The sequence below is a fragment of the Onychostoma macrolepis genome, chromosome 06, assembly GCF_012432095.1.
Source record: "Onychostoma macrolepis isolate SWU-2019 chromosome 06, ASM1243209v1, whole genome shotgun sequence".
Taxonomy (NCBI): Eukaryota; Metazoa; Chordata; class Actinopteri; order Cypriniformes; family Cyprinidae; genus Onychostoma; species Onychostoma macrolepis.
In genome coordinates this window covers 18486056-18512545 of record NC_081160.1, presented here as the reverse complement: position 1 = coordinate 18512545, position 26490 = coordinate 18486056, and the positions used below count along the sequence as shown (strand labels likewise).

General features: G+C 36.0%; 1 protein-coding gene across 20 annotated transcripts in view; it reads left to right on the top strand.

Annotated features, from left to right (window-relative positions):
- The first annotated feature begins 551 nt into the window (after positions 1 to 551).
- The window catches only part of sgip1a (SH3GL interacting endocytic adaptor 1a), a 79406-nt gene continuing 53467 nt past the window's right edge, over positions 552 to 26490 (top strand). For 17 of the 20 annotated variants that reach the window (XM_058778289.1, XM_058778303.1, XM_058778299.1 and 14 more), the window contains exons 1-3: positions 552 to 803; positions 1455 to 1598; positions 18973 to 19490. In XM_058778289.1, coding sequence (XP_058634272.1) covers positions 19481 to 19490 — 10 coding nt within the window. In that variant the 5' untranslated portion in view covers positions 552 to 803; positions 1455 to 1598; positions 18973 to 19480. Of the gene's footprint in view, positions 804 to 1454; positions 1599 to 2550; positions 2639 to 18972; positions 19491 to 26490 lie in introns of all 20 variants that reach the window. The other 3 variants (XM_058778285.1, XM_058778284.1, XM_058778283.1) reach the window with 3 other exon arrangements.

Sequence of the window (26490 nt, the reverse complement as noted above, 5' to 3'; positions counted from 1 at the left end):
TTCGATCAATCCGGGATTGCCTTGGTTATGCAATGTGGATTTATTGATCTGTGTGTTCTGAACAGAGAAAATGACCCACAGCAAGCAGTGTGAAAACAAATGTACCTTTATCCAAAGACAATTCATCAAAATAATTAAGCTTCAGTGTTTATAATTCTGTCATTTGTCATATTTCAAGTCAAGTCATGAACATTTCCGTCAAATCTCAGATTATGAATTGTGTTTAATAGCATTCTGCGGTGGAAAACAACAACAACAACAAAAAACTACATTTTAAGCATTTGTGTTGCTGGCTAATCAGTAAATCAGCACTACTAATGCAACGTATCTTGAATATTAATACGTCACTTAATACGTATATTAATATTTAATATATAATAAGTATATTCATATTTAATTTTAATATTTATATTAATATAAAATAATCCATATATTCTCAAAACAATGTACATAACATTTTAGTGTAGTGGAATCTATATTTTAGAAAATAATACGTGGATAATAAATCGGTCCAATCGGTCTCAATGTGTCTCTTAATCACGTGGCAACAGTTTCCTCTCTCTAATGCTAGTCACGTCTTAATCTTGAATTAACTCTCCAATATTATACAGATTCTTTATACTTTACAAAAAATTGTCTTGTCGGATCTGCGCCTCAGCGAAAGCTGGAGTTTTTTGTTTTCTTTTTCTGTGAATGTTAGTAGTGTGAGAGAGTTTGTTTATGTTGTGAAGGGCAGGTTCACACACACACAGGCGGCGGGTGTTTTTGAGACAGTGCGCGAAGCAGGAATCCGAGGAAATGTGGTAATGTGGATTCATTTGCTGTTGTGCTTTAATTTAGAGTTATGGGAGGTGGTTCTGTTTTCATTTAATGTGAGGATGTTTTATTTCCTACTCTATTTCGACAAAGCGATGTCAAATAAATCATGTCAGCTTTCGTGATACACTGCACAAAATCATCAGTAGCCTATTTCTTTGTATTGTTGTTCTGTACAGTAACCAACATGTAAACATGCTTAAAACAAGATATTTACTTTTTTTTTTTTTTTTTTTTTTAAGGAGCAAAACTAGCATGAGCTATTATATAACTTTAGATAATATATGATTTTTAGCTTTATTTTTCATACCCCATCCATGGGAAGTTTTTTTATTTTATTTTTTTATTTAGTGTGGTTAGGCTATTCAAAACTTTTTAGGTTAGGTTAAGATACTGTCCTTCAGAACTGTGTTGAAGAAGCCATGGGTTTCTGTTTGACAGTCATTGTATTAGGGGTGAATATGGATGTGGTTTTGAGATTTGTTAAGGCTAATTATGGGGAAGTTGGAGTATTTTGGGATTTATGGTTTGAATATTGCAGTTCTACATCCTTTATGCTAGTGTACAAAAATATGTTAAGCATGTTTTGTACATCGTTTTTTAAAAGTGGATTAACAGTTGTGTTTTTGTCTACGTAGGTGATATAACAGCAGGTGAAGAGGGGAATTAGTGCAGTCGTGCTGGATCAGCAGGTTTATTCTCTGTTTACATGCGGGTTTACCTCATGGCGACCACAACATGTTTCCTTCGATCCTAGGACCTCAGATTTCAAGAAAGTCATGGTAAATAGTTTGATCTGTATTACCTAAGGTATTGTTGTTTACTTTGTTTTGGAGTTTATCAGTAGCTAAGCAATACAGTAGCTGCATGACATGTATGATAATCTTTATTATAACCACTTAAAATGCATAGATTCAAGCCTGCTAATATTAGTGATATCCTCTATTATTCTATTAAATGTAAAATGTTAAGACAAATATAGGGATCACTCTACATTTTAACCTGGAGGCCTAAAAGATTTCCAAGACAAACGTAATGGACAATGGCAAAATGATGGCAAAATCTGCTCAAGAAAACCAGCTGATTTTCATCAGTGACTCTTTTCAGTTTTCTCCCCAAAATTAAAATTCTTCCATCATTTTCTCAAATTATTCAAGTTATTTCAAACCTGTTTGAGTTTCTTTCATCTGTTGAGCACAGAATAAGATATTTTGAATAATGTTGGTAACCAAACAGTTGTCGGTAGCCATTGGCTTCCATAGTATGGAAAAAAACTACTATGGAAGTCAACTGTTTGGTTACCAGCATTACTTTATTTGTGCTCAACAGAAGAAAGAAACTCATACAGTTTTGGAACAACATGAGGGTGAGTAAACAATGACATCATTTTCATTATTGGGTGAACTATCCCTTTAAAATCCCGTCACAACACCACAAGAATCCAAATTTATTCAACACAGAGGGCATAATTAATACACAGTCTCTTTACAGTATTTTCAAAACTATGCGCATTCTCAGTTTTTTAAAAGCAGGCATGTCTTCTCACTAAGAGGAACCAGTGTAGCCAGCTGCAGTAAGATAGACTGTAACAAGTAAGGACTTGTGCTGGCTATGAAATCCTCAGAGGTTTGCATTACTGTTAACATTGTGGAAAACATGCTGTGTTAGGTAGCTTGTCAGATAAAGTGTATTATTTTCATGAGATTCTTTCTATTTTAATAATGCATTGTAAAGACTGAAGGGCGTGATGACAGCTTAAGTTGAATGGGCTACTGTTTGCGGGAACTACCGTTTGCAACACCTCCTTGAGATCTGCAGTACAGTACGTGACCCACTGCACACACTCAGCTCAGGTTACACGTATCCAATATAGGGTAGCGTTTGCCCAAGACAAGACACAAAATATGACCTAGTAACTTGCCAAGACATGCTTTCTGTGACATTACAGAGTCAGACCATCCACTTTTTGCATTCAAGACTCTTTAACTAACTAACCAGCAATGTTTCTTGTAATGCTTCTTGTTGTTAATGTTAAAAACTTATTTCTGTTGTGAAAAGAGAAACACCCCATGAATCCAACCTGTTAAGTATTCACTGTGTATTTTTTTACAAAGAAACCATCCAATGCAGTTTAGATTTTGGTAAACACCCTGTCTGAGGGACTTTTATTTGAAACAACAAGGTACAAAGGTATATATAGTGTTTAATTGATTAATTTACACAACTCTTGCAGAATCTGATGTTTATCATTCATAAATAGAGGGACCATAAAAGACACATTTAGTTTAGTTTTTTTTTTTGTTACATTTTTTTAATACTACCCTGATTAAGCTATTTAACAGATATTTAAATGGTCTACAAAATAAAAAAATACATTAATTTATAAATTTATTTAAATGTATTTATTTTGTGAATTAAGCAATGCCGCATTTTTTTTTTCATGTTTTCTCACATATTCAATATATGAAGAAAATCAGATAGATTTCTATTTCCCCCAAACACATTTTTTTTCTGTTTATGCTGGAGCAACATTAAAAGTTCAGAGTCCTTGTACACATGCAGCTTAGCAAGGAAAATTGCTAACCGGTCATTTGTTTTTGATCAAATAATCATTTTGGCAGTTGATTTGAACTTTTTGCTCTATTTAGTCATTTTACAATTTTGAGTTTTTTTCAATAGTTTATTGAGATTTATAATAGTTTAAAATTATGATAAAGCATGATTCCTGTTTTTAATTATAGAAAAAAGTCTCAGTTTTTTCTGAGCTGACACTTTTTTTTTGGCTGCTCATGCCATTCATGGCTCCCAGCTCACGAGGATCCATTTGAAGTCAGTACCATATTTACTCACACTTACCTGAGGAAATCTAACAGCTGGTTAAAATTTGTGACACAGCCCTGCAAAAGTCCACATTAAAGTGAAATCGGAATCGCAAAAAGTTGTCATAAGAAGGAGGGGGGGGGGATGGGGGACACTCATCTCCGTCGAAGAGCGAGGGGAACTATCAGATCCTTTTTCGAAAGCTTGAAGTCACACAGCACAGAAACATGACACAGTTTGAAAACAAACCATGTTTCATTTGAGATGTCTGAATGCCTAGCAACAGCTGTGCTATTAATTAAGCAGATTATGCAAGTGACAGTGATTCAAACCCTCTGTAATTGAAACAGCGATGCTGCCGCTGCGCAGACATTTTTGCTTGTTCTCATTTCAACTTGGCACGACAGAGTGACATGATGTTGCAAGGTGGCTGTAACCGAAACCAAACCGTTACGTACGTCATACTTGTCATACCGCCATCGCAACCTCTGTTGACCCAGTCATGGCTCAGCAATAGTTGCAGCAGCTGGCGTTTGCCTGACTCCTTTCACGTCCCATAAATCAGCACTCTATACCAATGAGCGTTTGCCAGTGTCCTGTGACCTTGATTTTCAAGGTTTAACAGCTCCTTGCATTTCTACAAAAGCAAAGTTTGGAAGAGAAAGGAAAACATATTTGATAAATGGCTCCCCAGTTCATCTTAGAAAAGGTTCATCCCAGAATGAGGTCGACAGGAGAGACCTTTGTGTGGGACATTTAAAACAGTTGTGGATTTACACTAGAGGTCTTCACGGGTCCACTTGGATCCAAAAACCCGAGGTCCCGGGTTCGGGTCCAAAACTTCTTTGAGTTCCTCGGACACGGTTCGGTTTCGGTTCGATATTAGCAGCCTCGGGTTTCGGGTAATTAAAATAAATGTGCTTTTCCCAAATGGACCCGATTAGACACGAATTCTTTTAAATTTTCCCGGATGCGTTTTTGCATTTTTGAGAAACGCACGTAAAAAAGGAACATATGTTTGTAACCTCAGAAATCCATCTTATAGATATGAGATCCATCTGGAAAATCCACTCACTTCATTTCGCTGCGTGTTAATGCAAGGCTTTTCCTTTTTGTGTGCAGAAGCCCTTCACTGGAGATGAGGTTAATAACGTTGCAGACAAAACTAGCAAATCCATGATTTATTAACCTATCGATTTCATTTTTATAAAACTATCACGTTTATACCTATTTCAAATCCACTGGTTACAATTGAAAGCCAGACTCAGAAATAATGTGAATCCATCAGGCAGGCAAAAATATAAAGTAATAGGCTAATAAATAAGTGAATGAACTGAATTAAAGTAATGGAGCAGAGGCCAAATCAGTCAGCAGGACCCCGGGATTTTCCGGACTGATGCGGGGCTGCAGGCTGTGCACACGTCAATGCCTTTACATTCGTGTCCAGTCGGGTTCAAAAATAAATCCGGTCAGGTAAGCTCGGACTCGGGTCTAATTTCATCAGGTCTGTTTATCTTTTAAAATCTTTTAAAATATTTAAAATATTTTTTAAACACAGTCAAACCTCTACAGATGATTCAGAATGCAGCGGCACGACTGGTCTTCAACGAGCCCAAAAGAGCCCATGTTACACCTCTCTTTATCTCCTTGCACTGGCTACCAGTCACGGCTCGCATCAAGTTCAAGACACTGATGCTTGCATATAGAACAACCACAGGCTCAGCACCCGCTTACTTGCACTCTCTATTAAGAATCTACATCCCCTCCAGAAATCTGAGATCTGCTAGTGAGCGACGCCTCGTGATACCATCACAGAGAGGCTCAAAATCACTCTCCAGAACATTCTCGTTCACCATTCCTGGCTGGTGGAATGATCTTCCCACCCCTATCCGGAATGCTGGATCCCTGTCAATCTTCAAGCAACAACTGAAAACTCATCTCTTTCGACAGCACTTGACTTCATCCTAAACTTAAAAAAATAAAAATAAAAATCTTTCTCTTTACTTATTCCTTCCTTTGGTAGTTTGTACTTATTTGAACAATGCCTGAGACTTGGTGTTGCAAGCACTTCATCTGTCTGATTGCCTCTTCAAGATGAATCGCTTTATGTATTCCCCAATTGTAAGTTGCTTTGGATAAAAGCGTCTGCAAAATGACTAAATGTAAATGTAAAAAAAATTATTTATGCACGTTGGGGTCGGGTATGGATTTTAGGACCTGAGAAGACCTCTAGTTTACACACACACACACATACAATACATTAATAGAATGGAATATTGGATTTATTGTAGCTCTACTGTACCTCAGTGTATTCTAAATTTAAGTTAAACGATTAGAGGCCTGCTAGAGTCCCTCAACAGACTTACAAGTGGCACACAACAGGATGATTAAAATTATTTAGCAATATCTATCCATCCGTCCGTCCGTCCGTCCATCCATCCATCAATACCTTAAGTCTTTTGCTGTTAACATGCATCTTTTCTTCTCCACCTGTTTTTTTATTGTGAGCCTGCTAAGCCAATGAGCATTTCTCTGTCCAGTGGTCATGATTTAATTTTGCAATTTTTGTATTGCATTAGTTTTGAATATTTCCCATATATTTTCCATAATAACTTTTGACTTTTCAGTGTGAGATAAATCTATTTTTTTGGCGCATTTTACCTGTAAAAGTATACCTACTTAATAATTATGCACACCTGAATATGAGGCATTTTTCACTTCCAGCCCTAGTTAACAATTATTTGTCACTTATAAATGATTAAATACAAAATTAATAGTAGTTATTAAGATTGATGTGGTTTGGAACTGGTCAAATGTGCTTGGAAAAAAACTATGGCCAACTTGCATAATAATTATGCATGCACTGTATATAACACAAATACAAAAACTGAAAAAATCAAGAAGTTTACTGAACTGTGATCTGTGAACTGTGAAATAATGAACTGTGGTAAATTCATATATTGACGCACTCATTTTCTGATAATAGAAAAGATCGAAAACAAGGAAGTTTGTCTTAACTACAGCAGAAATGCTAAAGAAAATAACCTATGCAATATTCTATATGACTGCCTTTATTGTGTTGGACAGTTGTGTCAAACATGGATGATGAAATTACAGTGATTAACTTAGGATACTTTAGAAAGCTTCAGTTAGAATGAGCTAAAATCAACAAATTATTTTGCACAACTATTATATTCTCAAGCTATTATTCCGAAATCAAACAGATAATTTGATACAACCAAATAAAAAAAAGAAAATCTGAATATATATTTATCACACATACAGGTAGTTGGTTGGTTGGACAGTTGGTTGATGTTGTTTGGGCAAGTTCATATTTGAACTGACTAGGTCAGCAGAGAAAATCATTACTATTTAGCCTTGCCGGATGGAAAAGCACGATGAAAGATGCTGGAATATTCTTGGTGAGCTGTGTTTCGGGTTAGATGATTCAGTCTTTGAGTGGGTTGAAGCCTTGTATACTCATAGTTCTTGGTAAGAAAAAAAAGGGAAGGAAACCCATTTTAATCTCTTCATCGTGTCTTTGCACATGCAACAAAAAATGTTTTTCATAATGTTCTATCACATGCTAGTTAACTGGCCCTAAATGAGCCAGATTACCTACAAGCATAGTCTCTGCCAGCATCTTTGTGTGTTTCTTTAAAGCTCCTATGCTTTCCCACACTGCCTCAAGGAGGAAAGCAGGCGCAATCGTTTCTCTTTCATGTGTCAATGCAGATTTTTAGTGTGTAGGAGTGCCCTACATACAGGTTCCCTAGTGGTTCTGCCGGATATCTCTTCTTCTAGTACTACAATCTCATGAGATCCGACCCCCACAATTGACCTAACCAATGTGGGGTCCATCAGAGGGTCATATGGCGGAAGTGATTCTTCCTCTTGAGTCTAGAAATAGAGCTTGGCCAAAAGTGTCAGTTCACTGTGCATTTATTTAGATTGAGAAATCCCACATCTATTACAGAGACCTGGTTATTTGTGCCAGTTAGGCACTTCTCCGTCACTACATACGCACAACCCAAATTATAGTGATCCAGTCATAAATGGAGAAGAGTATGCCAGAGGGCCGAGATGGATGAGCTCTGTTTTATGATAGAAACAGTAGACGGGACAGGAAACAATATTGAGTGATAATGGGATTGGTACATGCAACGCCGTCACTTAAAAAAAAAAAGTCCCTTAAGGCAAGTCATTTCTCTTGGCGGCCATCTTTTAAATGCCTCTCGGGCAGCTATTTCAGTCCACCAAGCTTGCAAATAAATATCATATTTGAAATCACCAATGAAATGTGACAGCTGTCTCATAAATGTTGTTTCTTATTCTGAAGTAGTGTTAAAAAAAAATATTTTTCAGGCAAAACCAGTATTATAACAGCAGCTGCAGTGATTGGATGAGTTTACCAATTAGTAATTGATTTATTTATTCAGAAGGTGGGACTATTCCGCCAAATTGTGCATTGCACTTTCTCCCATTCATAAGTAATCGGTGTGCACCGTCTTTGCATATCCAAAGTCTTTGCTTATACCACTTATATTGCACAAAATTAATGTAAAGAGTATGTACTAAACTAATATTCTTCAAGTAGTTGATTACTCGTTTAACTTGTCTTTACATAAATAACAATTTGCTCAAATGTTACTCACCCTCAGGACATCCAAGAGTTGTTTCTTCATTGTAACACATTTGTCACCTTGCTTATTATCATTTGCTTATTAACACTTGCTTATTCATCACTTGGTCACCAATGGATCCTCTGTAGTGAATAGGTGCTGTCAGAATGAGAGTTCAAACGGCTGATAAAAATATCACAAGTAATTGATATCAACAAATATGAAGTGAAAAAGCTCGCTGCGTGTTTATAATAAATTAAGATGTTTTTAACTTAAAATTCTTGTTTCCGCTAAGAGAGTCCTCTCTTCATAATATTTCTTTCCCCAGGGAAAAGTTGTCTTATCTGAAAAAGGAGAGAAATATGCACCGATCAAGCACCGTTTATAAGCGAAAACAGCCCAAAACAGTGCTATCGGTGGATTTTGATGTGAGAGGACAACAGGGGATGGACTTTTTCTCTGGTTGTTATAGATTATAAACTGGTTATATGAACAGAAGTGATGGTTTTAAGTTAAAATGCCTTAATGGTGGATTTGTTTAGTACAAGCACAAAGCTTTTCACTTTAAAAATTGTTTTTGAGTCATGTGGATTACTTGTGAATTATTGTGATTTTTGTCAGCTGTTTAAACTCTCATTCTGACGGCACCCATTCACTGCAGAGAATCCATGATGCACTGCTAAATTTCTCCAAATTTCTTCACATAAAGAAACAAACTCATCTACATCTTGGATGACCTGAGGGTGAGTACATTTTCAGCAAAAGTGCATTTATGTATGAAATATTCCTTTAACCACAAATTACCCTATGCAGTTAGTGTGCCCAGTTTATGGGAAGTATACTCTGCTTTAGGTGTGGAGTGAGGGAGATGCGGGAAATGAGATTGGGGAGGGGTACAGAAGTACATTTACTGCGTTGTTTATTCAGGCCTAAGGTCTCATCTAGAACCGCTAACTGCTGAGAGTAGAACTAAATATATACAAACAAACACACACACACACATTATAATGACACCAGACTATTAGAGGTCCTAAACTGAGACCCTCTCTAGAGAATTCAAATTATAAGACTGGCATGTTAAACTTTTCCACTGTCTCGTTCTCAGCCGTGCTCTCGGGGACAGTCAACACACATGACCTTCTCTCTATTAATAAATCATGTGAGTGAAGATTACAAAAATCTTTAGAATATCAATATATGTGATGCTGATTGATTGGTTGATTGCAGTAGTGATGTCAAAATACCCGGTACTTCGGTACCAAGTCGGTTTTCCGCGATGTAGAAAATGCAGACGGAATCTCGGAATCCAGTTATAAAGACTGAATTTACATTGATGAATTAATCAAAAGTAGGTCATTACACTAATCAAATCGCGGCATGGACTAGTATCTGTAAATATTAAGCCGCAAAAGTCGATTGAGATATGAATCCCACATGTTCTGCGAGTCTCTGTGTGAATGAATGAATGGCAGAGACGCACGTGTTTTATTATTTTTTTATTTATTTTTTTTTACTACACACACTGAAGTGCGCGTGATGCTCGCGGTGATTTCAGCATCTGCCATCTCACTGAGGACATAAATACATAAACAACATCTACAGAACTGCTCTGAGAGTCACTTCACGAACATTTTACCGTTTCATTTGAGTAAAACCAGCGTCATATCATATAGCTACACACAGAAATTTAAAGGTATTCACGGCAACCCGTCAAAATAAAGGTTTATCTTAAAAGACATTGTGCCAGAAATATATTACTATTATTTAGTAGAATGTATGTGATACTATTACTACTGTTGAAAAAAAATATTTATTTTTAAAGAAATAATCACACAATATATTTCTTCCATATTTTAATTTGAATAGTAAATCCCCTTTATTTACCAAAAAAATAAAATGTGTTTAAATTTCACTAATTAAAAGACAAATTAAATTTGGGTGAAACTTTACTGTTTACTGTTTTTCATACTTTTATTACTTGCGGAAAAACTTGAAACGCAATTTAAATAAGTATAAAAAATGGCATTGATTTTTGTACATTTTATTTTTGTTTGACTTTATTATTAAAAATAGTGTGTTTTTTAATTAGCATGTGGTACCGAAATTGGTACCGAGAACCGTGGATTTTCACTGGTATCGGTACCGAATACTGAAATTTTGGTACCGTGACAACACTAGATTGCAGCATTCTGTAGTCTAATATTTTGGCATAATGACCTCAAAACTGTACATTTGACTGCTGTTCCTAGCAAGCAGTCAGGCTTATGGCTCTCGTGGCACTTTCTTCTCATTAAATTAAGTAATTTCAACTCAAATCAGTATTTCATGGCCATTTATTATTTATTCAGCAAAACGTCATGCAAGTATAATGTTCAGTCCGCTGCTCATTATCACAAAATAAACTCCTTCAGGATGATGCAATACTCCTATGCTTCCGTCGGTGTCTGGGTTTGTTTTGTGATTAATGAATGGCTCAATGTACATTATTCTTTTGATTATGTCTTTTTCTATGAATATATCGCTAATAAGATCAGTTCAGATCAGAAATAATTTATTGCAGTCATTGAACTAGTTTTAAATGATTCTTTAATGAGGTGAAAAATATATTGCTTTAAAGTTTGTGGTTTATATTAGGTCATTGCTAGATTCTCATATGTACTTATGCTCTTTTTATTTTTTTAGTATTGTATGGGGAGACTTTTCATTAGGCACTAATAGAAATTGGAGTAAAATGTATTAAAATTTAAAAGTGCTATTATTTTGATTATATAAGGAGTTTTAAAAGATGCCTTTAATTGATAGGAAGTAGGAAAAGACAGGGATAGGATTTGTTAAACGTGCAGTTATTAAGAACCTGTAAGCATCAGTCATAGAATTTTTATTTATACTTATAGCTCAGTGTCTTCTTAGACTAAATGATGGTGCCAATTTTTTGGTTATTTACATTTAACGGCAGTGTCATGGCAAACATATCTTCACAGGTCTTACTTACTGGTTGATGATAAATTTGGCAGTCAGTGATGAACTTTTGTTGTATGGATGAAAGCATTTTTATTATATTGATAGTAATTCCTTCTTTGTTCCACAGGGGGGAAAAAAATCATGAGAGTTTTGACATGAGGGTGGCATTCTGTTTAAATGATTCATGGATTGTCTTCACTTATCCATGTTGAATAGGTGATTTCTGCCACAGGAATCTAGACAGTCAAATTTTTTAAGCAACAGTAATCATGCAAACTAATTATCGAAGACACAAGGGAGTTGCATTAAAAATACATTGGGCTCAACAATCTGAGAAGGCACATCAGTCAGTCTGAATGGGCATGACGTTTCTGTCTGTTCTCTTCAGACAGGCGTGCAAAGAAAAGACATCATCTACAATTCTAGAACGTGGTGGATACCTTATCTCTTCACAGCATTTACAGCACTGCTGATTCAGACTGGCTTGCACTGAGATCAGCGCAAACGAACGAAGTCATAACCTCTCTTGAACCCAAAACTACTGAAGGGTAACTGTTAAACACGTCTGCACGTGTGGAAAGTCCCCACGTCTTCATAAGCTTTGTGTAACACTGGCTCTCGTTCCATTGCCGATGAGCGACGATGATTACGGGAGTGACCCAAACCAAAACAACATTCCTGGTGCAGAGCGATGGCAAGATTAGCGACGTGCCCGTCTGCTCCTCTCCTTTGCCTACGTGCCGTTTGCCAAGCAATGCCTTGTAGAAGACGGACGAGGGTCGTCTCACACTTTCACACACCCTCATCAGCTCACTTCCTGCCTACTTGCTGACCAAAAGGAGTTGAGCTTGACCAGCTTTTAGAGCGTATCACAGCATCTCATATCAGCAACAAATGCTGAATATCAAACTAAAACAGAAAAAAAGGTTCAAATGAGACTTAAGCTACTTAAACTGTAACTTGGTGGTTTTAAAAATTGTTTATAAGAGTATGTTTCATGTAAGCGAGTGACCCGCATACATCACCTTTCCTATTTAGTGCTGACCTCATTAGCTCTAATGGCTCTGACTGAGATGAAAAGATATGAAGTTATCATAAACAATTTTTTACGTCTTTTACTGGAATTCATCCTTTGGCTATGCCAGTGAGTTGTTGACGATATAATTTTGTGTAAACACCTCATTATTAAAAGGCCATTCTTAGAATCATTTTTAATTGATACAGATGATTGTTACAACGTTAATATTCTATATATTTTTTTTTTGTTAAAACGACAGTATGATTTTTAATCTTTTTTTTTTAAACAGTGATTTTTTTTGTCTCTTAAGCTCACCAAGGATTTATTTATTCAAAAATATAGTAAAACTGTAATATTGTAATGTGTGTATATATCAATTTAAAACAACTGTTTTCTATTTTAATATATTTTAAAATTGAATTTATTCCTTCTGATGGCAAAGCTACACATTTTCAGCAGCCATTAATCCAGTCTTCAGTGTCATATGATCCTTCAGAAATCATTCTAATATGGAATTAAAACTACTTTAAGTAAAGTAAAGTGTTACCATGACTTTTATAAATTAAGATTAACATTTATTATAGTAGAAAATACATTTAAATCTGTTTTTAATATCAGTAGTGGTGAATTATTATTATTATTATTATTAGTTTTTCCTTTTTGTATTTTGCGTTTTATGTACTAATTTCACTGGAACCAAGAGCATTCAGATGAGAAATGCAGTGCACGTGTCAAGACTTTGTCCCCTTATGCCGCCTGTGAAAGCCACTGACTAGATTTAGGCCCCCTAAATAGGGATCTCTCAACGCCTATGGGTGGACTTTGTCTTGAGGGACAATCACACCCAGTGAGATGGGCGGTTGTGGGCGGTTTTGAACTCGGACACACTCTGGGGCCCTTTTTTGACTCCTGCAGCACTGTGGCAGAATTACACGTTTGCATGTCGAGCACACCCTCTGAAGATCCCCAGATAAGCAGCCATTTACTGCACAATTAAGGCCAAACAGGTGCACACCCAGCACACGCACTCGCCCGATTCTAAATCAGTTGGTCGCTGCTTTGCGTCGATGTACGTGAAGACTAATGATCCAGATGCCCAGAGCCTGCCTGCCATCTATTGGAGACTAAAATAACACTTGAGGGGGAAAGTAGGCCAGCAAACATGGAGGAGGAGAGAATTGCAGGAGAAAAACCGAGATGTGAGAGAGAGAGAGGGAGAGAGTGGGATGAAAGAGATAGAAGAGGGACTTGAGAATATCACAGCTGGCTACATGTTACGTCTCTTTTTTTTTAAAAACTGTCACATATTTGTCTTTTGCTGTATCTGTCTTTCTGTCTGTTAAATTTTCTCCCATCCCAGATATTTTCCCAAAACCTTATGACAGAATAGTGTCAGCATAGCTTGAATCTCTCATGCAACATTGAGAAGTGTTTTACAAAATATGTGGCTTTTGATAAAACCTAGGCCTTTTCTGACAGCAAAAGGCTCTTTTATTTGTACATAACAAAAGAACAGAATTTTTAGGTGAAGTACCAACAACAGCAACAACAACAAAAACAGTTAGTTCCTTTAGTTTCCAGTGAACATGTATGTAAATGCAACCTCTGTTGTATTCTTAGCACTGTTTGAATTAAAAAGTAAATCTCACTACAACTATTTGACATTTTCTGTTCCATTAAACTGCAGATTCATCATCCCATATACTAAGTGCATTTGTTTTTCTGGTTAATTCAGTCAGGAGCAAACTTACACATTCTTACCAAACCAAAAAATGAAGAATATCAAGAGAAGGGGTATCTGTTATTTACATAAGGGCATCTATTGTAGTTATTTGATTTAATATAATATTCTTTTTTGGTCTAAAATACAAAGAATGTCTTGCGTTGACAAGCCGACGACTGTAAATTACATTAAATAGCACAAGGTGGCAGTATTGCACTGAATTGTTGCAGTGCAGAATTGCATGCTGCATATAGTGTATACTGCCTGTATACTGCCTTCTATGTTTTTTTTAAGAATTTGAAGCACTATTGAATATGCAATTATTAATATTTTTGAATGGGGTGCTAAATTGTTGCCAGACCTCAATACAATTAATGCAGTAATTGAGTGCTGTCCACTTATTATCTCAGAAATAGAAGTATGTTTGTTTAATTTATGAGTGATTTGTTTAATTAAATTTGATTTTAATTTCAAGTGTATGATTATTTAATTTTTAAAAGTCTGATCATATAAAAGAAAGAGTTGATGGTATTTTTGATGTTTTTAGTTTATTATTTTAGTTTATATTATTTAAATTTAATTTGCTAGACTGAAATGTAAGGTCAAGTTGAGTGCATTGCATTATGGGATACAGTATTACACAGCATGCTCTGTTATGTACTACACATTTAAGCAAATGTACAGTAGTCTGTCATCCACATATTCCATGCATATAGAAAATTTGGAAACGGAGCACATTATACATGATGCACACTAGAGAAATAGTTTGTAGGGTGCTATTCTCAGCCTGAGATTCAGTTTTATTGATGTTTTACACATTTCTTTTAATAATATAATTTTATTTTTGACATGCACAGTGCTTTTTATGTTCAAAATATTTACTGGTTACTCACTAAATTTAGCAGATTATGTATGTATTCATTTATTTATTTATCCATTGAAATAGTAGCTAGCAAATACCATAAACTGGCACTTCATTAAAACAAGCCATATGAGATGTTTATGTTCTTTAGGTTTTTAATATATATTCTTGACTTACAAATGCATTTTAAATTGCTGAATTACAGCTTCTAACAAATGTGTAAAAAGAAACATGACCTTTCAAGTATCTGTCTAGTTTGTTAACTTTAAACTGAGGATTATTTCATTGGAAACTGATATAAATATGCCCTCCGCGCAGTGTCACTGACCCAGGCATGTCCACAGAACTGTATTACATAACCAAGATCTTTAATAGACACATCATGAATCTGCCAAAACAGGCCTAGAAGCAAAACTAACATAGACAGCTTGTCATGGTTTATTTACATCGCATGCAGTGACAAGAAGTCAACAGCAGGAGGCAGATTCATTACAATAGCCTATATTTACATTTGCTTTTATCCAAAACAACTTACGGTGTATTCAACATTCATTTTTTGAGGATGAAATCCATGATATTGGTGTTGTTACTATCATGCTCTACCAGTTGAACTACAGGAACTAATTTTAATTTATGTTTTTGAGTGTTTCTGTTTTGTTTAGTTTTTTATATAATATTTATTCATGAAGATTCACATGATACCATCTCTGTGTTGTGTTTTATATACCTGGTTGTACAGTGTGTGTGTGTGTGTGTGTGTGTGTGTGTGTGTGTGTGTGCGCGTGTGTTCTGTTGGGTTCTTTTTATAGTGTTTGTCCTCTGCAGAGAAATAATTGGACTGTTCTGTCCTGCCTGCTCTTTCATGTTTCAGATTGCTGTCTATCTGCTTTCTTTGATATTCTCCATCTCAGTCATTTAGCACCTAAATACGCTGCTGATTGTGTCTCAAAGAGATTGATAAACATGACTAAAGAGCCTCTTACTGGATAGTTATTGAAACTACATAGGTGAGATATCATCATTTTGTGTGTCTTGTGTTTTTTGCTGCCACTTTTCAGTTCACAAATATGGTACACTTTTTTGAAAACACTGGAGGTATAAATTCAACATAAAAGTAAACTACTGTAGCATGAAAAGAGTAGGCAGTAAATCAAATTTTATACCCCTTATACAAATGCCTGAGAGGTCCTGACAATTCAATAATATCTGACAATTCAAATCGCACTAGGCTATAGTGTCTGAAAATAGACCTTCAATTGGTTGCATTTCTAATTTTGAACTTATTTTAATTACCAAAAACATAATATTTAGTCTAACTTTCACATGTAAGTGAAATCCTCTGTGATAAAATTGTTTTTGTGACAGTTCCACAGCTTCTCTGTTACCAGTGTATGAATTCACACTATATTGAGAATAGTGAATGAGGTAATAGGTGGTGATTTCGGATGCAGCTATAGTGTGTTTATTGTTTTTTGTCTGCTTCGTTTGGCTTTCCTCCCTTTTCTCTCTTTTTCTATCATTTGAGTTATTTATGTGTGTGAACGTAGGTGTGTGTTTACCCCCACCCTTTTACTCTTTCCCACAAATATCCTTTGACAAATATTTTGTACTCCAGCTGGGTTTGGGAGGATGTTGACAGAAGCTGGTGGTTGGTGGTAGATGGTTCATGATTTGTAGCATTTTAAATCATGTTAAATTGTAACCTTGTGTACTGTATATACTTTGTTTCTATTTTGGCTACACTACTGTTCAAATGTTTGGGGTCAGCGTTTTTTTTTTCTTCTCACTTTCATTCAACAAGGATACATTATTGATCAAAGATTATGTGTACATTGTTACGTTGTTGAAAATATTCCGTTTCAAATAAGTGTTTTGATCTTTCTATTCATTAAAGGATCCTGAAAAAATGTATTACAGTGTCCACAAAAATTTTAAACTTTATATTAAATAATAATTGAAAAATTAACATTTATTAAATAATATAAAACTTTTTTCAACATTGATGATAATAAGAAATGTTTCTTGAGCAGCAAATCAGCATATTCATACAGAATGAAAATTCAGCTTTACCACTGCATGAATAAATTACGTTAAAATGTATTCGAATAGAAAACAGTTCTTGTAAATTGTAAAATATTTAACAAGATTACTACTTTACTATATTTTTGATCTACTAAATGCAGTCTTGGTGAGCATAAGAGACTTCTTTCAAAAGAGTCAACTGACCACAGACTTTTGAACAGAAATGTAAATAATGTAATTAGCTACTTACATAGCAAAATATAAACAATATGATTTTTTTAATCTGTCTAGATGTTATAATATTGCACACAGCAATAACATCCATTCAGTTAGGGTTCTTTCTGCTTAGAAATATTGTGCTGGTCTATATAATTCTCTCTCCTGCTGCACTGTTACGAGAGCAGCCAAAGTCCGTTTTCCTTGGCACTATATCACTAGAAGTGATTTACAGAAAAATGACAGTTTGTGCTTATAGTTTACTGCCTTAACATCAGGATTAGACCTTAAGGCTTTATTTAGCAATATGTGTAAACGCACAGACACAAACACACGTGCACCTGCATGCTGGAAGGATAAGATCGGGTCCACTGGGAGGTGTAGGGGGTTATAGTGGTGGGGTAAAATGGGTGAAGTGGGGGAGGGGAGGTATTCACAGACGGCATCTGCTGTAATAGGGTGGTAATGCAGACTGTGTTGAAGATTGAGGATGTGACCACATGGTATCCCCATCAAGGATTGGGTCGCTATGGCCCTCTATTCTCAACTTTTATAAATGTTTAACATAAATGGTTAGACATTTATGGCCTGCAATGTGTTCAGACAGGCGGAAGACTACAGACAGAGGGCGCTAGAGACAGACAGTGATAAGGGAAAGAGATGCTCACATGGACCAGAGCATGACTTAGGTGAACAGAGGCTTGAGAATGAAACAGCATCTCTTAACTGTGAGAGAATAAAAAGGAGAACAGCCACACAGAATACATATTTGTGTTATATAGTCCTTATGCACACTCACTTTAAACATTCATATGCTCATATAAATACATTTTATAATCTTGTTTGCATTTTCAGTTCTTCACACACTGTGTGTGTGTGTGTGTGTGTGTGTGTGTGTGTATACTTTCTATCCCTCAAAGAATCCTGAAAAAAATTATCACAGTGTCTACAAAAATATTAAGCAGCACAACTATTTTGAAACTGATTATAATAAGAAATGTTAAGCACCAAATCAGCATATTACAATGATGTCTAAAGGAACATTCAGTTTTTCCAGCGCAAGAATAAATTACATTTTAAAAATATTTAAAAATCGAAAAGTTATTTTACATTTTAATACTGTTTCACAATATTACTGTTTTTACAATATGTTTGATGAAATAAATGCATGTTGAGCATAACACCTTTAGATGGTAGTGTACAGTATAGAATTTTACATTTGTAGTTTTATAAAAAACTATTTTTAAATATGTATTATTAAGTATTTATTTTAATATTATTGGTAACACTTTACAATAAGGTTCATTAGTCAACTACATTAGTTAACATGAACTAAGAATGAACAATACTTCTACAGCATTTATTAATTAGTTAATGTTAATTCCAGCATTTACTAATGCATTATTAAAATCACGAGTTGTGCTTGTTGACATTAATTAATGCACTGTGAACTAACATGAACAAACAATGAACAACTCTATTTTTATTAACTAACATTAACAAAGATTAAGATACAGAATTTTGTCAGTCCACCCAACCTTTTTTTTTTTGTCTTTTCATTAGTAATCTAAAGGGAGAGACCCGCCTCCTCATATTAAATGAATCACCAACCCTCACACAAACACAGAGCCTCTCTCTCTTCCCCTCCTCCTCAGTCACAAGTCAGTGTATTGAGTGCTGGCTCCTCCCTCCATGGGGCAGCTACTGTTTCTGTCAGATGTAATGTCACATTGATTGATTTGCCACAGAGAGAAACAGGCAAATGGGCAGGCACAGGCTGCCAGCTGAGCCTCAACATTTACATCTACAAATATAACCGTGAAGAAACTGTATCTCAGTCATGTTCTTATGGACAGTTTCCTGTATTTAGCACCCAATGCCCTATTAATCCAGTTCCTTTCTGTTCTGGCAGGAGCGGCACGCTGCACCATAACAAGGTAAGCTGTGTGCTTGTGCTTGTGCGTGTGTGTGTGTGTGTGTGTGTCCGTGTATGTGAATTCCCAGTGAGGACGCTGACAGAAGCGATGAACCACTCGCCATGTGACATGCAGCAGTGCCCGCAGGATTGGCTGAGCTGAACGATGACCTCAGCAAGCTTTCCTCCCTCCCTTCCTCTCTCCCTCCCTCCCTTCTTCTCTCTCTGTCTCTCTCCACTCTGCTTTTTTTCCTGTCCTCTTTTGAGCATCCTTTGGTGATCGTGTAGACCAGAGCCGCAGTGGCTAGCAGCAGCATCCATGGCCTAAACGCGGAGCCCTAAAACATCCACCGGCCCGTCGTACCAGGGACACGGGGACTTTAAAGCCGAGGCTGGAAGTGTGCTCTGTTTTTTTTACATCTCTCCATCTGGTAACCAGGGGCTTCTCCTCTCCCCTCCTCCCGTTTCAGGCTCCTTGGAGATAGAGGAATGCAAATCTGCAATCATGATGGAAGGTGAGGGCTTGGTCTATTTTTATCTTATTGCCTCTCGTTGCGTGTACGGCCCGGCGTGTGCTGGCTTTAAATGCCATAAGCTGTCCGCCTATTTTGAGTGGCTTGACATTCCGGTAACTCAATATAGAACCGAAGGTGCTGGATATCTCAAATATAGACACAAATCATCACATGCACACGCATCTCATATGTGCTGTACACACACTCACATATATGTATTTGTACTCTATTGTACAGGCATATATCCTGGTTTTTTTTTTCTTTGTGCTTTCACCTCACCCCCCTTTAGATGGCTTGTCTTTGTAAAGGATTATTTGGATTTTGCAGTTACGGCTTATGTGCCCAGCTGGCCGCCTCTGAATTCTCTTTGTATGTAGAGTTCACACACATACTCACGTACACATCATACTGTAACGCGGCACTCGTTTTTAATCGTGTGTCTGCTCAAGGCCGTTTCTTTAAAGGGAAGTGTTCATGCGTGTAATTCAGTGTGTGCATGTGAACGCCGCTGTCAGCTGTGTTTTGGAGGGAGAAACAGGGGATGGTTTGATTCGCATGTGTGACGGAGGTTTTTATGTAACTGTCGGCCTGACGAGAACATATCATTTATTTATAACATTGGATCAGATAAACTCAGTATCATGTCACCTGTTCCCAAACACTGTTGTCTGTCCTTTTGCATGGCTGGTTCGTGTCGTTTCTGATGTACAATCATGCTGGATCATATCTAATGGTTGAAATCAGAAGAATAGTGATCGGTTAAGGGGATTTAAGCATGAATTGTTTGTACAGTTTACCCTGACTAGAGTAAAATGGCACATATTCTTTGTTACATCAGATTATGTATGTCATCCACCCCTTTTATGTGGATTACAACATGTGTTATGCAATTTATTGAGGCATGTGGAGAAACGTCAGAACAAGCCATTTGCTACTTCCTCATTCACTCATTCTGTACAACACTGAGTGTGGGTTGTGTATGTGTAATATATATATATATATATATGTGTGTGTATATATAATCTCTTTAATTCACAAAATATTATGGCAAAATGTATTATGCTGATTTTACCTGCATTTTGGTTACCAAATGTCCCTATAAGGACAGTAAAATCACTAATAGTGAGAAATCACTTAATATGTCTTAATGAATGGTTCCTGTGAGGGATAGATTCAGGGTTAGAAGATATAAGTTATCATTTGCTCAGTATACAAACTCGAGTCACTCAAGGTCCTTATCTTGATAGAAAACCAAATGTGACAGATCTCAGGCCTTTAGGTGTTAGGTAACGCAGTAGCAAAAGTGATAGCGACAGTCACTGTAGCCTCAAATAGATGTGACATAGAGGTGAATCTCTTAGTGTGGATAGTACAGGCTTAGCCATGCGTGGATTACCTGAAGGTGTAAAATAGGAAGGTAATCCACCTGGTGTTTTCAAAATGATGCTTTCAGCCTGCTTCAACTCCCAAGCTATTTTTGCCTCTAATCTTGTTTGGTCGAAGTTGCCATGTCCACCTTGTTGAATTGTGAAAAAAGATAGTTTGAAGTAGGTTAATATGCATGTAGGGCTGCTAAGATACTCTTTTCTGAGTAGAAGAAGAGTAGAAAGGCTTTCTCAGACTTATTTTGAGTCAGAGGTCAGATATTTATCAGGCTTTTGTTTATGGTGCGCTTTAAATTGGTTATTTCTCTTTCTTTTATTTAGTTCATTCATTGTGTGACTTGTTACATTACAGGGATATTTTGAAAGAATTATTGACCCTCTTATTGGTTCCTCATGTAGAGCATACTTTTTTCCTCTCATCCTGTTCCCATCCTCTCATCTCTGCCGTATCCCAAACCTTCTCAAGGATCATTAAACTCCAAAACATTTTTAGAGATTTGAGCATATAACAAAAGGAATCTGTTTCTTATGTCATGACATGACATAAATAATACTTTTGTTTTATCATATCTTCAAGATGCTAGTGTTGTTTTTTCACTAGCTCAATGGCATGTGATGCAGTCTAAATGTCCTTGTGCACAATAAGCACACCACATTTTTGACCATTAAATGCTTTTGTCCATTATTGCAGTGGTTTCGTATTAATCACAATCCATTCTTTTTTGAAGGGAAACAACAATTAATCCGTGTCATTGCCCATTATATGACTGCTCTACTCCGCTGACACCAATTGTTAGTGACCCTGGCAATTTATGGGTGGGGTTCGACTGAGCTTTTAAATAGAAGGGTTGCCATATAGACTGCTTTAAATAGAGTTAGTGGTAGTGATAGTATTTCCTGTACAGCAGAAGTTTGGCTCCACCCAACTCCATGTCTATACGAGAAGGGATTTTCACAGAATTTTTATTATAAAATTGGCCTTGTAGAATGGTAAATAAATAGATTGTTAAGAGCAAAATATCATACTACTTTAAAAAAAAGCCTGTAATAATATTGTTAGATATTTTTGGTACTTTTAAAGCTGTGTGATTTGTTCTTATTTGTAGCCTATATAAGGTAGAGTAGCAGCTGTCATATCAGCACTATGCGGGAAGGAAGTGCAAATTTTTGAAGTGCAATGAATGATATTTTTTATTATTAAGTTTATAACACCAAAATATATTGGTTTTAACTGTTGCAGAATTGTAGATATTCCAGTTAGTAGGAAGTAGTAGAAGTAAGACAATGCATCAGAAGTGAAATGGTGAAATAGCTTCCTGTAGTCTGTTAGAGTATTAACTGGGGAGTTTTGTCTGTGTGCCATGTGGGAGTCGTAAAAGAATAATTCCATTATGTCCTCTTGCTCTACTTTTAATGAATATATTAAATTGAGTAAAGACTAGCTTGAGTGCTTATTTGTTACTTTGTGTAGGAGGCTTAGAAAATTGTGTGAGTAATAACATTAAATGTTCATACAGGCTTTCTTAAAGTAACTACTCATTATTTTGTTTCTGTAATATAAAGCAAACTCATCAGCCAACAAATCTAAAATATGCTATATCAAGTTTTGATTTACAACTCTGATGAGTGAACATGAAGCTTGGCCAATTTTAAGAAGTATAGAATAAAAGAGGACTGTGATGTGTCTGTTAAATTTGCATTTTAGCCAATCAGAAGACTTTGAGCTGCTTTCTGTCTGTTAATCTTGGTGGGGGCGGAGTTTGTAAAGAGGGGCGTGTCTAATTCAGTGGCTAAATTTGCTGGAAATTCCAGAATATCTTAAGAGGCCATTATACCAAAATAACTAATTTTTGGTTTAAAAAACTTTAAAACAAATGAAATAAGGCTTGCAACTTCTACATATATAATATAATATGATATAATATGATATAATCCACTCTGAGGCTCAGAGAGAGAGCACTAGTGACAGAAAAAAATATTAATTCCTACGGATGACAGCAGAAGAGGAAGTGAACACAGACAGCACGTGAAAGGGCTCTTACTGTACTGTGGCGAGACAGAGGCCGGCTCTGGTTGTTTTGGCAGTAACTGGAGTTGAGCTGGAGCAGTATTTCCCAGCAGGCTAAAGCAAACAGTGGCTTGGGATCTGGCTGAAGTGGAAGAAGATATTTTCATTGTCTCACGATGTCAGGAGCATCTCAGTGTTATCGGACAGTACTTCAATAATACACACGAAGCATTGACAGGGCTCCACATATGGAGAAGTTGTCAGGAAAGAAGTCTGGATTCACTGAAAATGTAGTTCTTAACTGGTTTTGCTTCAGGAGTTATCATAAATATCAAACATTAAAATATATTAATATGACCTTAAATGGCCCAGCAATGCTCAGAATTCTTTATGCTCAGAACATTATAGACATGGGCACTTTGTATGAATTTTTTTTTTTTTTTTTTTTACCCAGTGTCTGTGCCTGTCTGCACATCAAAAGAGCCACTGGGCTTTGAGTTCACTGTGATAACACTCTCCCCGCCCCCTACTGCAGAAACACTCCATGCTTTGAAGAATGAGGGCCTTTGTTCAATGGCAACAATAGATTGGTCAAAGAACTAAGATGAACTTCGCAAAATGAGAAAAGAAGCTGACCTCGTTGCATGAATGAATATATGAGTTTCTAAATTATTTGTGCACGTACTTGTGTTTGGAATACAGATTTGATTGAAAATACGAGCATGAGGCATGGTAATACAGTTACAGATTCTGATATTTGGATAGTGGTTTGATATTGTACATAAAGCTAGCAGAGGTGTATTGTTTTGATTAGCCAAACAAAACATCATTAATAATACAGTTAATTTAATGGTTTCAGCCCTGCACTATTATTTTGTAGTGTGGATAGTTGAATTTTCATGTGTTTTCAGAAAGTATCTGTCTTGAGCTGAATGTGTGCATTAGCTTAGTATGAGCATGATGTATTTCTGTATGTTGTATTAGTTAAAAGTGGTGGAAGCCAGATTATTATCAGCAACCTGGCCCAGGTGACATTATTCTCCAGGAAGTACCAATTTTGTTAGGGAGAACAATAGCAAACAATGTTTGCTGTTCAATTAGTTGATTGGACATGAATTGGTCTTATAACTTTAAGTTCAAGTCAACACTAACTCTCAATGCCTCACTCACTAAGCAACGGCTAACATTAGCTCTTCATTCCCATCCTGTTTGATTCAATCTTGTTCGTTTTCCTGCCATTGCATAAATAATCAAGTTAAAATTTTAAAAGTGTAGCTGCCTGAGCTTGACCAGAGCAAATTTATGAAAGTCTGGAATATGCTTTTATAGAAATACTTATATTGCAACTACACAGCCATAGGCTTTCTCTCTCTCTCTTTCTCTCTCTCAAAATGTTCTATATGATTGAAATTACTCCTAAATACTTTTTGGGGCAACTGTATATGAAGGAGATTATGAGATTATAACAAAATCAGCAATTCAAAGATTTTACCTTGTCTCGCTTTTGAGGCATATTATTTACTCCATTTTAACAGTTGCCACATTATATGCCTGTGTTTGCAAAGGAGTGTATGGGTGGGTTTTTACGTCTGTACAGATCCAGAGGCCCCAGATTAGAGCTGTTTGCCAAAAATGACCCTGGATTAACACATCCCTGTTTCCTCATTTGCCCCTAGAATCAACATGGGGTAAACAATTGAGAGAAAAAATGCTGTTGGAAAAATGGTGATAGGAGAAAAGAATAGTGCTTGATATGTTATTAGTGGTTATTAGTGGTTGGTATATTATTATAGAAGGTGTGTGAGGATGTGAAGGTGACTGACAGTGCGGGTCTGACAGTCACATTGGTGGAAGAGCTGACAGGCTGGTGATATAGACCATGGTACTGAATGATTACTACTATATATACATTTACCATGCCATTTACTTGGTACTCTAAAGCACTTAAAAAAATGGTTTGATGGTTGATGTGTGATGTGAGTGTTCCAGCCAGTTTGACCGTTTCAGTATAAAGTACTGTTCAACATTTTGGGGTCGGTAAGATTTCTTTAATGTAATCTTTAAAGAAGACTCTTACGCTCACCAAGGTTGCATTTATTTGATAAAAAAAATAAAGTAAAACAGTAAAATTGTGAAATGGTATTGCAATTTAAAATAACTGTTTTCTAATTAAATATATATTATATTAAATATTTTAAAATGTAATTTATTCCTGTGATGGTAAAGCTGAATTTCCAGCAACTTATTCCAGTGTCACATGATCCTTCAGAAATCATTCTAATATGCTGATTTGGTACTCAACATTTATAATTTTTAATAATGCTGAAAAAAGTTGTGCGGCTTAATATTTTTGTGGAAACCATGATTTTTTTCAGGAGTCTTTGTGAATAGACAGTTCAAAAGAACAGCTATTATAAAATAAATAAAATAGAATTAAATAAATAGAATAGAATTTGTAAAAATGGATAAGATAGAATAGAATTTGTAACAATATAAAAAGTCTTTCTGTTGCTTTTGATCAAATTAATGCAACCTTTTTGAATAAATTCTTATAAACACAAAATATTTTCAGTATTAATTTACTCTGGCATATACAAACGTTATTTACTCATTCGAGATCAGTTTCACTCATCAAAGTGCTTTGATAAATGTGGGAATTGATGGGGAGACACTCAGCACAGAGTACTTCACAAATCACTTCCTGTTTGCAGTATTAGAGTGGATTATCTCTTTGTTTCCTTCCTCTCTTTTTACTGGTTTGCTCTGTGCAAAGGTTACAGGCAGGGTTTGAAATAAACGTTTTCACCCACCATACAATTTAACTACTAAATTTTCAAATTGAAATAAAATTAAACAGAAATAAAAACTCTTTTCACTGAATATTCTTATAAAACAGCATTTCATTGTAATTTCCACGTATAGCACACTCCAAAATGAATGTTAAACAGTAAACATGTTAAAATTCAGTGAACATGCTGTCAGGGAAGTGAGTTGTTTCCTCACAAAAGTTAGTGTTTTGTTACTGTTGGAAGCTTCTGGTTGGAGGACCAGATTGGCTAGTTGATATGTTACTCGCCAAGGTTGATTTTCATCTGCGTTAGGTGGGTTGGCCGGTGTTAATTTCAAATCCTGGTTATAGGAGTTGGATGGACAGGTTGTGCCACTTCTTGAAATACTTAAAACAACTGAAAATACAAGATTGCTTTACGTCTAATGCATTTAAGCAGATGCACTGAAAGAGAGTGGTTTCAAAAGAGTTTTTTTTTTTTTTTTAGTGATTTACTTATTGATTAACTATTTGTCCAGGCTTATTTATGCAGGCCTTTTCCTGTTTCCCTTCCAAACAGTCAAAATGATTATGTGAAAGTGTCATGTTCATTCAAACTGCAAACAACTTCCTCCATTTGGTTTTGTTTCATCTTGCCTAGGCCACCACAACAGGCAGAACTCACCAGTGTAACCTTGAAAAAAATGGTGCATGACGCCCCTGTATGTGAATGTGAACTTCAGTTATGATCCTGTTATTATGTGAAATGGTTTCTTGGTTTGACTGAGGGTTACTTGAATGTGTGTACTTCCGTATATGACCCTACAGAGCCCTGTTATG